Source organism: Mya arenaria, chromosome 1 (genome assembly GCF_026914265.1).
Source record: "Mya arenaria isolate MELC-2E11 chromosome 1, ASM2691426v1".
In the NCBI taxonomy this organism is placed as follows: Eukaryota; Metazoa; Mollusca; class Bivalvia; order Myida; family Myidae; genus Mya; species Mya arenaria.
In genome coordinates this window covers 41,701,035-41,715,247 of record NC_069122.1, presented here as the reverse complement: position 1 = coordinate 41,715,247, position 14,213 = coordinate 41,701,035, and the positions used below count along the sequence as shown (strand labels likewise).

The following is a 14,213-nucleotide window of genomic DNA, read 5'->3' as shown; positions in this document are numbered from 1 at the left end:
GCCGGAATGGTGGGACATATCATCCAAATTCAATACAATATTGCTTTAACTACAGATACTGATGAATGTGCCTCGAACCCTTGCCAGAATGGTGGGACATATCATCCAAATTCAATGCAATATTGCTTTATCTACAGAAAATGATGAATGTGCCTCAAACCCTTGCCGGAATGGTGGGACATGTCATTCAAATTCAATGCAATATTGCTTTATCTACAGAAAATGATGAATATGCCTCGAACCATTGCCAGAATGGTGGGACATGTCATTCAAATTCAATGCAATATTGCTTTATCTACAGAAAATGATGAATATGCCTCGAACCCTTGCTGGAATGGTGGGACATGTCATCCAAATTCAATGCAATATTGCTTTATCTACAGATATTGACGAATGTGCCTCGAACCCTTGCCAGAATGGTGGGACATGTCATTCAAATTCAATGCAATATTGCTTTATCTACAGATATTGACGAATGTGCCTCGAACCCTTGCCAGAATGGTGGGACATGTCATTCAAATTCAATGCAATATTGCTTTATCTACAGATATTGACGAATGTGCCTCGAACTCTTGCCAGAATGGTGGGACATATCATCCAAATTCAATGCAATATTGCTTTATCTACAGATATTGACGAATGGTGGGACATATCATCCAAATTCAATGCAATATTGCTTTATCTACAGAAAATGATGAATGTGCCTCGAACCCTTGCCAGAATGGTGGGACATATCATCCAAATTCAATGCAATATTGCTTTATCTACAGAAAATGATGAATGTGCCTCGAACCATTGCCAGAATGGTGGGACATGTCATTCAAATTCAATGCAATATTGCTTTATCTACAGATATTGACGAATGTGCCTCAAACCCTTGCTGGAATGGTGGGACATGTCATCCAAATTCAATGCAATATTGCTTTATCTACAGATATTGACGAATGTGCCTCAAACCCTTGCCAGAATGGTGGGACATGTCAAGACTTCATTGCCCGCTACTTGTGCACATGTCCTCCTGGATTTACTGGAGCAGATTGCCATAGAGGTAACAATATTATTTTTCTTATAATTTGTATTTGTTCTTTTATTGTATACTTTAAAAAAAAAAAATGTTTAAGTTTGAGTCTGGGGCCTTGAATCATGATTGTTAAGGCTGCACTCTCGCAGATTGACTGATTTGACAACATGTTCATGTTTTGAATCAGAATTAGCCGATTTTGGCAACAATGCATTCAAGTCAGTCATATAGGATAACTCACCATTGAACAGATCTGTATGTTTAGGAAACTGCCGAAAATTTCATTTTTCTTAAAATGTTAGAAACGCTTTTAGCCATAAAATATCAAATTTAAAGCGTAAATATTAATAACTGCAATATGATCATATATCAGCAGTCTTATATCACCAATTTTCAGACATTTAGGCAAAATTTGGCTCTTTCCAAGACAAAAAAAATATAAAGAGTTGTCCAAATGATCAATCTGTCAGAGTGTAGTTTTAATACATTGTTATGGAGCTGGATTTGTTCATGAATGAGGATCCTGTCATTGTAGTATTTAGAGACTTCAAACATAACCTTTATTAACCCTTTGCATGCTGGGTAAATTGTCGTCTGCTCAAAAATGTTGTCTGGTTTGTTCTAAATTTCTTTCAATTTACTTAAAACTTTGGGGATATATTAACTGAGTGGCAAACAGCTTGGAACCTGACCAGGCGCCGAGTTACTCGGTGTCTGGTCTGGTTCCAAGCTGTTTGCAAAGCCTTTAAAATCGCCATCAGCAGCCTAAGGGTTAAAATGTTCAATGTATTTTGTTGAATGCATTTGGTTCAGCAGACATACCCATGCTGAGGTAGTAAATTAAATATGACTCAGGCAGGTTTGAAGTGTGAGTAGATATAACTAAAAATGCCTAAATGCGTATTTTGTGGCAGTGCATTGTTTATGAAACCAAAGTTCCGGATTGGGTTTCATATGCAATTATATTATACAGGTAATATTACTCCAAGCTTTTGTTATTACTTGGGCATTCCACTTATCAAATAAATATTTCAAGTGACTCCATGGTTTTTATTTAATTGATTATCAGCATAAATATCTAAAAGTATTTGTGAATGAATTCATGAGCATTGATATGCTATCTTTGTTTAAGTAAATTTGTTTTCAATTACAATTCTTAAGATACTCAAAAAACATGGCAGACCGAAAACCTGTCAACGCTTAAAGCTACACTCTAACAGATATACCATTTTTACAACTTTTTTATTTTTTGTCTTGGAAAAAGCAAATTTTTGCATAAATATCTGCAAACCAATGGTATAAGATTGCTGACAAAAAATCAGATCGTAGATTTTCATATTCCATTCAAAAATTAATGTATTATGACCTAAACTGTTACTAACGATTTAAGTAAAATGCTTAAAACATCATTTTTTGAACTTAAGTATGAAAATCTGCAAATTAATTTTTGTCAGCCGTCTTGTTGAACTGGTTGCATGGATTTTTGCAAAAATTGGCTCGTTCCAAGACATAAAATGAAAAAGTTGTCAAAACGTTCATCTGTGAGAGTGTACTTTGATTTGTTTTCTTCATTCTTGGTTGTAACGAGACATATTTCAAAACTAAAAGTTTGACTGGAAATTTATACTCTAAGTTGACAATGTTCAGGGGCCATGATTACGAACAGTCGTAAGTCTACGTTCAGACCCAAGTGGCAAGACTGCAAAATCTTCATTTCATTGTTATTTTATTTCTAGTTGAGTTTTAATGGTGAAATTTGCTGAATTTTATAACCATGTTCAAAAATTGTACTATTACTCACATTTATTTTTGTAAAACGAATGGAATAAGAATGATTGATGTAATTGAATAAATGAGTTTCTGAGTCTGAGTCTAGACTTGAACTTGAGACTTTTCGTAATCATGGCCCCTGATTTAAAAAATCAATTTTTAATTTCATTTTTGGCAGTCGCTAAATAGAATGCCATTGAAAATCATGATCTTATGACATTTTTATCATGTGCTCATTGATAAGACATGCCCATTTTGTATAGCAAACTAGCCTACAGGTAAACATCCTAGTTGGACATAATAAAGTTTATATAAATCTCTCCATGTCATATGCTCATAGAAAAGATGTGCCCATAATCACAAGACGAATTAGATGGGGGTGCACCCGGCACGTGCCCCCTCTATAAGTGTTGAATTTTACTTTTTTATATCAATATCCGAGGAAAAATATGCAAATAATGCATTTCAATGCAATATTTCAGACTCAATTGTCTCAATCTTTCGTTGCCCTAATTAGCCCATTAAAACTATAAATTGATCATATTCTTTTGGAAGAGAGTGTGCATTCGTTGTTGCACATCCACAGTGCATCCCTCTACCGCAAAATCCTGAATTATGTATAGCTAACTATAGCCGTACAGGGAAGCATCCCAATATTTCAATCAATATTTGTTAGGTGGCTTGCTGAATTATGACTTCTTTTTATGACTCCTTGAAAAATCTTCTTTTTTACCAGTGACAAATGAATGCCAACCAAACCCGTGTAATGGAGGCATCTGTACGGATCTTCATCTAGACTTTCGGTGCACGTGTCCTCCTGGCTACACTGGAACTCTGTGTGAAATAGGTACACACGTTTTTAGTGCAGGACTTAATTTTTACGCAAATGTTTACTGATAACACAAGTCATCATATTTCATGGTTAAAAGAATTATTATATTCATTGCTGATGTCTTTACGTGAAACAATTTGTTCACAAGACCTTTTTATGATGATTTTTTCAATATTCATAAGTAAATATTTTTTGCTGCTTTTAAGTCCTTTATCTTTCGAAAATTGGTTGATGGAAGTTTATCATAGAGCTGATATATATTCATTAATTTTTGTTACATTAAACAGATGTCGACGAGTGTCTGTCTCTACCGTGTCAAAACCAGGGCACGTGCATAACTAACCAACCAAACAGTTACACTTGTCTATGTCGTCCTGGTTACACAGAAACCAATTGTGAATGCGGTAAGTCATGTGTTTAAGCCAGTACATGTTTAGATTCAGTTTAATTACTAATTATATAATAGGGTTATTAGTACTGCGTTTTTATCCGGGAGGTTGTATTTGACTTGAGTGGATTTTTGCAGATTCTGATTTCACAAGGCGCAATCGGTTGACATACAAATCAATACGCAGTACTAATAAGCCTTTTATTACGGTATATGCAATACTGATTAGATCACTTAAAAGCCACATGTTTTTATAATAAATGTCATTTAAAGGACACACTATTTTGTTTTATGAAGTCATTTTAACACCGCGCAACGATACTTGTTATGACGTGATGTCACAAGAGTGAAATACAGCCGTATTGCACTAGAGTGGAATACAGACTACCATATTTTGCAATATGTATTGCGTGTGGATTTATTATGGGTATATAATAAAAATAAATATTTCCTCAACATATATGGACCAAAATATATCATTTTTATAAATCTTTGCATGCACAATTCAAATTTTGAATTCACAAGCATAATTTGTTTTTAGATATCGATGAGTGCAGCTCGACCCCATGTCAGAACGGTGGTATCTGCAATGACTTGGTGAACGGATATGTGTGCACATGTCCGCCGGTATGGACGGGGATTAACTGCCAGAGTCGTGAGTACTTTATATTGTTTCAATTGTGCAAATTCTTTTTTTTTTTTTGATGCTTAAAATTCGCAAAGCGCTTATTCCAAAATAGAAAGTTATTGACAATTTAACATTTCGATTAGTCAACGGATCAATTTGCGGAAAATTGGGAATATTAAATAGTCTTGAAATTTAAGCGATTTACCAGATTTCAATCACTAATTAAAATTTCAAATGGTTTAAATCTTAAATTTTTCTGTAGACTTTTATTGACGATATATTTTTTTCAAACAAAGGCTTGTTCCATTGTTAGCAAATGATACCACAGGCAAACAAAGGTCATATATTATTTTCTAGATATATGAACATACATTTATTCTTGTGGTGCAAAATAAAAATCTGCATACTACAATACCAACCACACATTCTTTGCAAAAAAAACATGTTGCCCTCGCAGGAGAGATTGCGTAATCGCGATAAATTGCGGTCATAATTACATTTTGCCGTAGCCAACGCGGTGGTGTGCTTTATCACCATGTTCATCGCCTGCTACCACGTATGACTTCCTAAAACATGCATGTGGCATATCGCCGAGATACGACTTATCGAGGTATGCAGGCATTTTAACACCTGGTACCATAAAAAATTAAATTAAATAAGATTTAGTACAAATAAAAATTGTGAAATGTACCTTGATTTCAGATAGGCTAATTCACCCTATTGCAAGGGTAAACAAATCTCATCCCCCAAATTTGATAATTATGTTGCTGGAATATGAGTGTTTATTTAAACATTTTTGAAAAAAGTTAACTCAGTCTGGTACTAAAACATACCTGCGAAGTATACGTTTTTGTAAGTGTCAAAATAATAAACCCAATTTGAATTTCGTTTTCATAAGTTATGATTGTGCAAAGTGTTTGTTTAAATGTGATTATACCCCCCAAAACAAAGTTTGGGGGGGTATACTGGAATCGGGTTGTCCGTCCGTCTGTCCGTCTGTCCGTCCGTTTTTTTTTTGTCCGGGATTCATCTTTGTCGTTATTGAACAAATCTTTTTCAAACTTTCAAATATTAATGACCATGATGTAAACCTGTGCCTCCGTGGATTTGGTCAGAGTCGCATGATCCTGAGTGGAGTTGTGGCCCCTTAATGAGTTAAATTGGGCAAAATTAGCTTTGTCCAGGATTCTTCTTTGAAGCTATTGAGCAAATCTTTTTCAAACTTTCAAATATTAATGGCCATGATGTAAACCTTTGCCTCCATGAATTTGGTGGGAGTCACATGATCCTGAGTGGAGTTGTGGCCCCTTAATGAGTTAAATTGGGTAAAATTAGTTTTGTTCGTCCTACTCCTTCGTCATTTTTGAATGAATCTTTTTCAAACTTTCAAATATTAATGGCCATGATGTAAACCTTTGCCTCCATGAATTTGGTGGGAGTCACATGATCCTGAGTGGAGTTGTGGCCCCTTAATGAGTTAAATTGGGTAAAATTAGTTTTGTTCGTCCTACTCCTTCGTCATTTTTGAATGAATCTTTTTCAAACTTTTAGCCATGGTGAGAACATTTGCCCCTGTGATTGTGGTTGGAATCACCTGATCATGTCCCCAATTATGGCCCCTGAATAAGTTAAAATAGGCAAAAATTATACAGCTTTGTCTAGTTGTTACTAAAAATAGAAAAACGGTTTCCGGACGATAACTCATGAAAGGCTAGACAGATTTGAACAATGTTTGGTACACAGGTGTAACATCAGAAGATACAGGTCAAGTTCGATATTGGGGCTGGTGGGGCCAAGGTCAAGGTCATTGTTACTAAAAATAGAAAAACAGTTTTCGGACAATAAGTCATGAAAGGCTAGACAGATTTGAACAATTTTTGGTACACAGGTGTAACATCAGAAGATACAGTTTGGTACACAGGTGTAACATCAGAAGATATAGGTCAAGTTCGATATTGGGGCTGGTGGGGCCAAGGTCAAGGTCACTGTTACTAAAAATAGAAAAACGGTTTCCGGACGATAACTCATGAAAGGCCTGACAGATTTGAACAATTTTTGGTACACAGGTGTAACATCAGAAGATACAGCTCAAGTTCGATATTGGGGCTGGTGGGGCCAAGGTCAAGGTCACTGTTACTAAAAATAGAAAAACGGTTTCCGGATGATAAATCATGAAAGGCTTACAGATTTGAACAATTTTTGGTACACAGGTGTAACATTAGAAGATACAGGTCAAGTTTGATATTGGGGCTGGTGGGGCCAAGGTCAAGGTCACGGTTACTAAAAATAGAAAAACGGTTTCCGGACGATAACTCATGAAAGGCTAGACAGATTTGAAAATTTTTGGTACACAGGTGTAACATCAGAAGATACAGGTCAAGTTTGATATCGGGGCTGCTGGGGCCAAGGTCAAGGTCACTGTTACTAAAAATAGAAAAACAGTTTCCGGACGATAACTCATGAAAGGCTAGTTTTTCTTGTCAGCAGTGTAACTTCTAAATTACTCAACATATTTAAATAAAACAGTACATGCATGATAAAAGAAGATGCAGTTTGCAGTAACCTTGGAGTTATGGCCTCTTTTCAAAGGAATGGTTTGCCATTCCTGTGTCCAGGCGGCATTTGGGGGTATTCGTCACTACTGTGACAGCTCTAGTTTGTTATGTATGTTACATTTTCGAGATTTTCGGAAAATCACAATTGAAGTCACTTAAAGTGACTGGAGTCAGCCACGTTCACAGCCCTTGGTGGAAGGACTTTTTGCCTTAATTATTCTTATTTGGAAAATTACTAGCTATTTTTAACCACCAATAATGAATATCATATAATGATACCCTACATTGTACTATTATATTTTTTATTTATTCACATTCACAGAAGTTTAACAAGGTCATTCAAAATTTAGATAAGTGTGAATAAAGTGATAGTTAAATAACATCTGAAAACTTCCACAATTGACCTTACGAAAGGATTTGATTGACAGGTCCTATCAGCCAATCAGAATGCAGGGCTGATAAGCCGTAAAGCATAATTTTCAGGGCTCAAACTACGTTTTAAGTATGTACTAAGTCAATATTTGTAGATTATGGTTTGAGCTGTACAAGTTTAATAAAACTGACATTAATTATATTTATAGAACAGGAACAAAGATATAGCCTTCATTCAATTCACAGCTGCCTTAATCACTATTAATTAATACTTCCCAACGCTGCGTATAGCACAGTGGTTAAAATTAGCACAAGTCCACACGCCCTGCACTTTCAAAACTTGCTCAAATTCTGGGTTTTATATAGCAGGGCTTGTTAAAAAAACTATGCCAAGAGCTATTGTAAGAATTCGGGCTTGGTCATCCAAAATTTCACTGACTGAAAGCGTTGATTCGATGCATTGGGAACTGGGGAAAATCATAGAAGGGAACGTGGTGGGTGTTATGCTTATATTGCATGGTATAGTGAAAATTAAATTAAAAAGATAACATCTGCGGTAAGGAAAAATCAGGGCGATATGTAAAACCTGCAAAAAAAGCAGGGTAATGGTCTAATTGTTCATCTTGGGAACTAGGTCATGCATATGTTCTTAGACAGCCTTTCTTAAAGATGCCACAATAAGAAACCAAGGTGCTACATTGACACATGATAACATATTTGTCCCTCAACATGCTGTAAGTGCTACATTTGTAAAGTAGGTCAGTAGGTCAAGCATAAGTTCTTTGACAGCCTTTAATTGTCTTTCACGACTTTTAAAAGTATAATGGTTGAACTTGAGGCTGCTTGGAGATAAATATCAGTGTGCTATAGATATTTTGAAAACTGGTCAAGCAATGGTCCTGAACAGGGCTTCTAAAAACCGGCAATTTGCCGGTCTGGACCGATTTTGACCAAGTCAGACCGATTCCAGTTTCAAAAAGTGTCGAAAAAATCGGTCCAAAATTTTCTCATTTTTAATAATTTCGGTCCACAACGTCTAAGTCAGTATTTTGGTACCTATGGTAATTTATTATATCAGGACTTCTGATGTAATAAATTACCAAATTAGGCTATTTTGCTTGTTACTTATTGTAGATTCAGTTAAAAATGATAAAAATATTGTGTTCAGACTATATAATGTAATAATTTGAATCTATCTCTTTCAGCGATTGGGCTGTGTGTAGTAGAAACTCCATGTTTCAACGGGGCCACATGTATTGATACACCCAACTCCTTCACATGCAACTGTAGACCCGGTTTTACAGGCACATACTGTGAAACAAGTAGGTCAACTATGTGTACCCATTATAATTTGTCCTCAATTTGCAGTTGTTTAGTTTTGCCTGAAGAGTTATGCTAAATATAATACATTATTTTTTGTATTTCATTTCATATTATTTTTGTTCGAGTAAACAATTAGGTCCAATGCTGTTTACAGCTAATTGACAACTTCATGTACAACAAACACATAATTAACCATAAGGGTTGAAACTTTGTCAACAGTTTTCAAATTCAAATGATTTGATTGGTAAGGTCAAATAAAATAAAAATGAACCAATCAATAGGCATTATGGTTGATTTTACACAATTTAAAATTGTACCAGCTTTATACTACAACAACAACAAACAACAAACAGTTTATTTGCTAGAAGGCCACCAGCCCATGCAAACATCACACAATACATACATGAAAACTACTTGTGCAAATAAGTGAGCATGGATTAAATAATAGTATCTGTCAAAACATAGATAAAGTACATTTTGATATTATGACATTGATAACTAATTATATATAAATTACAATATACTAAAAGTCAAAACTTGTAACAAGTATATGATGTTTATTCCTGGAAAAGTGAATTTCTCTTTTCAAAAGCTGAGCATAAATAGTGTGCACTACTGGCTGCTGTAAATGCCATGGTTCTGCTCTGAAACTGTGTTGTTTTACCCACAGGGGTTTATCTCGATTTTTTTTTACGCTATATATAATCTATTGACAAAAGATTATATTATATAGGGTAAAATTTTTTTAGGGAAACCCCTGTGGTTTTACCGTCAACATGTACATCAAAATGTGTTCAAGAGAAAAACTTAAGGGATATTTTGATACCATGAAATCCACAATTAAATATTTAAATTGTGTTTTGTCAGGGCTATTTAATCAATATGTTTTTTCATTTACAGACATTCCTGAGTGCGATTCTTCACCTTGTCAAAATGGGGGTATCTGTAGGGACTTAGTGAACGCTTATCAGTGCTTGTGTCCAATGGGTTATACTGGTACCGACTGTGAGACCGGTAAGAAAAATACCTACTGATGATTTTAAGAGACGGTGAATAATTGTACATTAAGTAATAGTGTGTACTAGTGATGACTATTGAGGACGGAGAGTAATAGTGTGTATTAGTTGTAACTATTGAGGACAGAGAGTAATAGTGTGTTCTAGTGATGACTATTGAGGACGGAGAGTAATAGTGTGTACTAGTTGTAACTATTGAGGACAGAGAGTAATAGTGTGTACTAGTGATGACTATTGAGGACGGAGAGTAATAGTGTGTACTAGTTGTAACTATTGAGGACAGAGAGTAATAGTGTGTTCTATAGTGATGACTATTAAGGATGGAGAGTAATAGTATGTTCTAGTGATGACTAATGAGGACAGAGAGTAATAGTGTGTACTAGTGATGACTATTGAGGATGGAGAGTAATAGTGTGTACCTACTTGTGATGACTATTGAGGACAGTAAGTAATAGTGTGTACTAGTGATGACTATTGAGGACAGAGAGTAATAGTGTGTTCTAGTGATGACTATTGAGGACGGGGAGTAATAGTGTGTATTAGTGATGACTATTGAGGACAGAGAGTAATAGTGTGTACCAGTGATGACTATTGAGGAGGGTCAGTAATAGTGTGTACTAGTGATTACTATTGAGGACCCAGAGTAATAGTGTGTACTAGTGACGACTATTGAGGAGGGTCAGTAATAGTGTATACTAGTGGTGACTATTGAGGACGGAGGGTAATAGTGTGTTCTAGTGATGACTATTGAGGACGGAGAGTAATAGTGTGTACTTGTGATGAGTATTGAGGACGGAGAGTGTCAGTGTGTTCTAGTGATGACTATTGAGGCAGAGAGTAATAGTGTGTACTAGTGATGACTATTGAGGACGGAGAGTAATAGTGTGTACTAGTGATGACTATTGAGGAGGAAGAGTAATAGTGTGTACTACTGATGACTATTGAGGACGGAGAGTAATAGTGTGTACTAGTGATGACTATTGAGGACGGAGAGTAATAGTGTGTGCTAGTGATGACTATTGAGGACGGAGAGTAATAGTGTGTGCTAGTGATGACTATTGAGGACGGAGAGTTATAGTGTGTGCTAGTGATGACTATTGAGGACGGAGAGTAATAGTGTGTGCTAGTGATGACTATTGAGGATGGAGAGTAATAGTGTGTTCTAGTGATGACTATTGAGGACGGAGAGTAATAGTGTGTACTTGTGATGAGTATTGAGGACGGAGAGTGTCAGTGTGTTCTAGTGATGACTATTGAGGCAGAGAGTAATAGTGTGTACTAGTGATGACTATTGAGGACGGAGAGTAATAGTGTGTACTAGTGATGACTATTGAGGAGGAAGAGTAATAGTGTGTACTACTGATGACTATTGAGGACGGAGAGTAATAGTGTGTACTAGTGATGACTATTGAGGACGGAGAGTAATAGTGTGTGCTAGTGATGACTATTGAGGACGGAGAGTAATAGTGTGTGCTAGTGATGACTATTGAGGACGGAGAGTAATAGTGTGTTCTAGTGATGACTATTGAGGACGGAGAGTAATAGTGTGTGCTAGTGATGACTATTGAGGATGGAGAGTAATAGTGTGTGCTAGTGATGATTGTTGAGGATGGAGAGTAATAGTGTGTTCTAGTGATGACTATTGAGGACGGAGAGTAATAGTGTGTACTAGTGATGACTATTGAGGACGGAGAGTAATAGTGTGTACTAGTGATGACTATTGAGGACGGAGAGTAATAGTGTGTACTAGTTGTGACTATTGAGGACGGAGAGTAATAGTGTGTGCTAGTGATGACTATTGAGGACCGAGAGTAATAGTGTGTTCTAGTGATGACTATTAAGGATGGAGAGTAATAGTATGTTCTAGTGATGACTAATGAGGACAGAGAGTAATAGTGTGTACTAGTGATGACTATTGAGGACGGAGAGTAATAGTGTGTACCTACTTGTGATGACTATTGAGGACAGTAAGTAATAGTGTGTACTAGTGATGACTATTGAGGACGGAGAGTAATAGTGTGTTCTAGTGATGACTATTGAGGACGGGGAGTAATAGTGTGTATTAGTGATGACTATTGAGGACAGAGAGTAATAGTGTGTACCAGTGATGACTATTGAGGAGGGTCAGTAATAGTGTGTACTAGTGATTACTATTGAGGACCCAGAGTAATAGTGTGTACTAGTGACGACTATTGAGGAGGGTCAGTAATAGTGTATACTAGTGGTGACTATTGAGGACGGAGGGTAATAGTGTGTTCTAGTGATGACTATTGAGGACGGAGAGTAATAGTGTGTACTTGTGATGAGTATTGAGGACGGAGAGTATCAGTGTGTTCTAGTGATGACTATTGAGGCAGAGAGTAATAGTGTGTACTAGTGATGACTATTGAGGACGGAGAGTAATAGTGTGTACTAGTGATGACTATTGAGGAGGAAGAGTAATAGTGTGTACTACTGATGACTATTGAGGACAGAGAGTAATAGTGTGTACTAGTGATGACTATTGAGGACGGAGAGTAATAGTGTGTACTAGTGATGACTATTGAGGACGGAGAGCAATAGTGTGTACTAGTGATGACTATTGGATGGAGAGTAATAGTATGTACTAGTGGTGACTATTGAGGATGGAGAGTAATAGTGTGTGCTAGTGATGACTATTGGATGGAGAGTAATAGTGTGTGATAGTGATGACTATTGGATGGAGAGTAATAGTGTGTGCTAGTGATGACTATTGGATGGAGAGTAATAGTGTGTGCTAGTGATGACTATTGAGGATGGAGAGTAATAGTGTGTGCTACTGATGACTATTGAGGATGGATAGTAATAGTGTGTGCTAGTGATGACTATTGAGGATGGAGAGTAATAGTGTGTGCTATTTATAACTATTGAGGATGGAGAGAAATAGTGTGTACTAGTGATGACTATTGGATGGAGAGTAATAGTGTGTGCTAGTGATGACTATTGGATGTAGAGTAATAGTGTGTGCTAGTGACGACCATTGGATGGAGAGTAATAGTGTGTGATAGTGATGACTATTGGATGGAGAGTAATGGTGTGTGCTAGTGATGACTATTGGATGGAGAGTAATAGTGTGTACTAGTGATGACTATTGGATGGAGAGTAATAGTGTGTGCTAGTGATTACTATTGAGGATGGAGAGTAATAGTGTTTACTATTTATAACTATTGAGGATGGAGAGTAATAGTGTGTACTATTAATAACTATTGAGGATGGAGAGTAATAGTGTGTACTATTTATAACTATTGAGGATGGAGAGTAATAGTGTATACTAGTTGTGACTAATGAGGACAGTAAGTAATAGTGTGTGCTAGTGATAACTATTGGATGGAGAGTAACAGTGTGTGCTAGTGATGACTATTGAGGACGCAGAGTAATAGTGTATACTAGTGATGACTATTGAGGATGGAGAGTAATAGTGTGTGCTAGTGATTACTATTGAGGATGGAGAGTAATAGTGTGTACTATTTATAACTATTGAGGATGGAGAGTAATAGTGTGTACTAGTGATGACTATTGAGGATGGAGAGTAATAGTGTGTACTAGTTATAACTATTGAGGACGGAGAGTAATTGTGTGTACTAGTGACGACTATTGAGGAGGGTCAGTAATAGTGTATACTTGTTGTGACTATTGAGGACAGTAAGTAATAGTGTGTACAAGTGATGACTATTGATGACAGAGAGTAATACTGTGTACTAGTTATAACTATTGATTACGGAGAGTAATAGTGTGTGCTACTGATAACTATTGAGGATGGAGAGTAAACGTGTGTGCTACTGATAACTATTGAGGACGGAGAGTAATAGTGTGTACTAGTTATAACTATTGAGGATGGAGAGTAATAGTGTGTGCTACTGATAACTATTGATGACGGAGAGTAATACTGTGTACAAGTTATAACTATTGATGACAGAGAGTAATAGTGTGTGCTACTGATAACTATTGACGATGGAGAGTAAACGTTTGTGCTACTGATAACTATTGAAGACGGAGAGTAATAGTGTGTACTAGTGGTGACTATTGAGGATGGAGAGTAAAAGTGTGTACTAGTGATGACTATTGAGGATGGAGAGTAATAGTGTGTACCAGTGGTGACTATTGAGTACAGTAAGTAATAGTGTGTACTAGTGATGACTATTGAGGATGGAGAGTAATAGTGTGTGCTAGTGATTACTATTGAGGATGGAGAGTAATAGAGTGTACTATTTATAACTCTTGAGGATGGAGAGTAATAGTGTGTACTAGTGATGACTATTGAGGCTGGAGAGTAATAGTGTGTACTAGTTA

At 36.4% G+C, this 14,213-nt stretch overlaps 1 protein-coding gene across 4 annotated transcripts in view; it reads left to right on the top strand.

Annotated features, from left to right (window-relative positions):
- Window positions 1-14,213, top strand: part of LOC128230405 (neurogenic locus notch homolog protein 1-like) — a 107,613-nt gene that overhangs the window by 30,526 nt on the left and 62,874 nt on the right. For all 4 annotated transcript variants that reach the window (XM_052942646.1, XM_052942637.1, XM_052942656.1 and 1 more), the window contains exons 10-15: window positions 935-1,048; window positions 3,528-3,638; window positions 3,911-4,027; window positions 4,553-4,666; window positions 8,772-8,888; window positions 9,790-9,903. In XM_052942646.1, coding sequence (XP_052798606.1) covers window positions 935-1,048; window positions 3,528-3,638; window positions 3,911-4,027; window positions 4,553-4,666; window positions 8,772-8,888; window positions 9,790-9,903 — 687 coding nt within the window. The remainder of the gene's footprint in view (window positions 1-934; window positions 1,049-3,527; window positions 3,639-3,910; window positions 4,028-4,552; window positions 4,667-8,771; window positions 8,889-9,789; window positions 9,904-14,213) is intronic.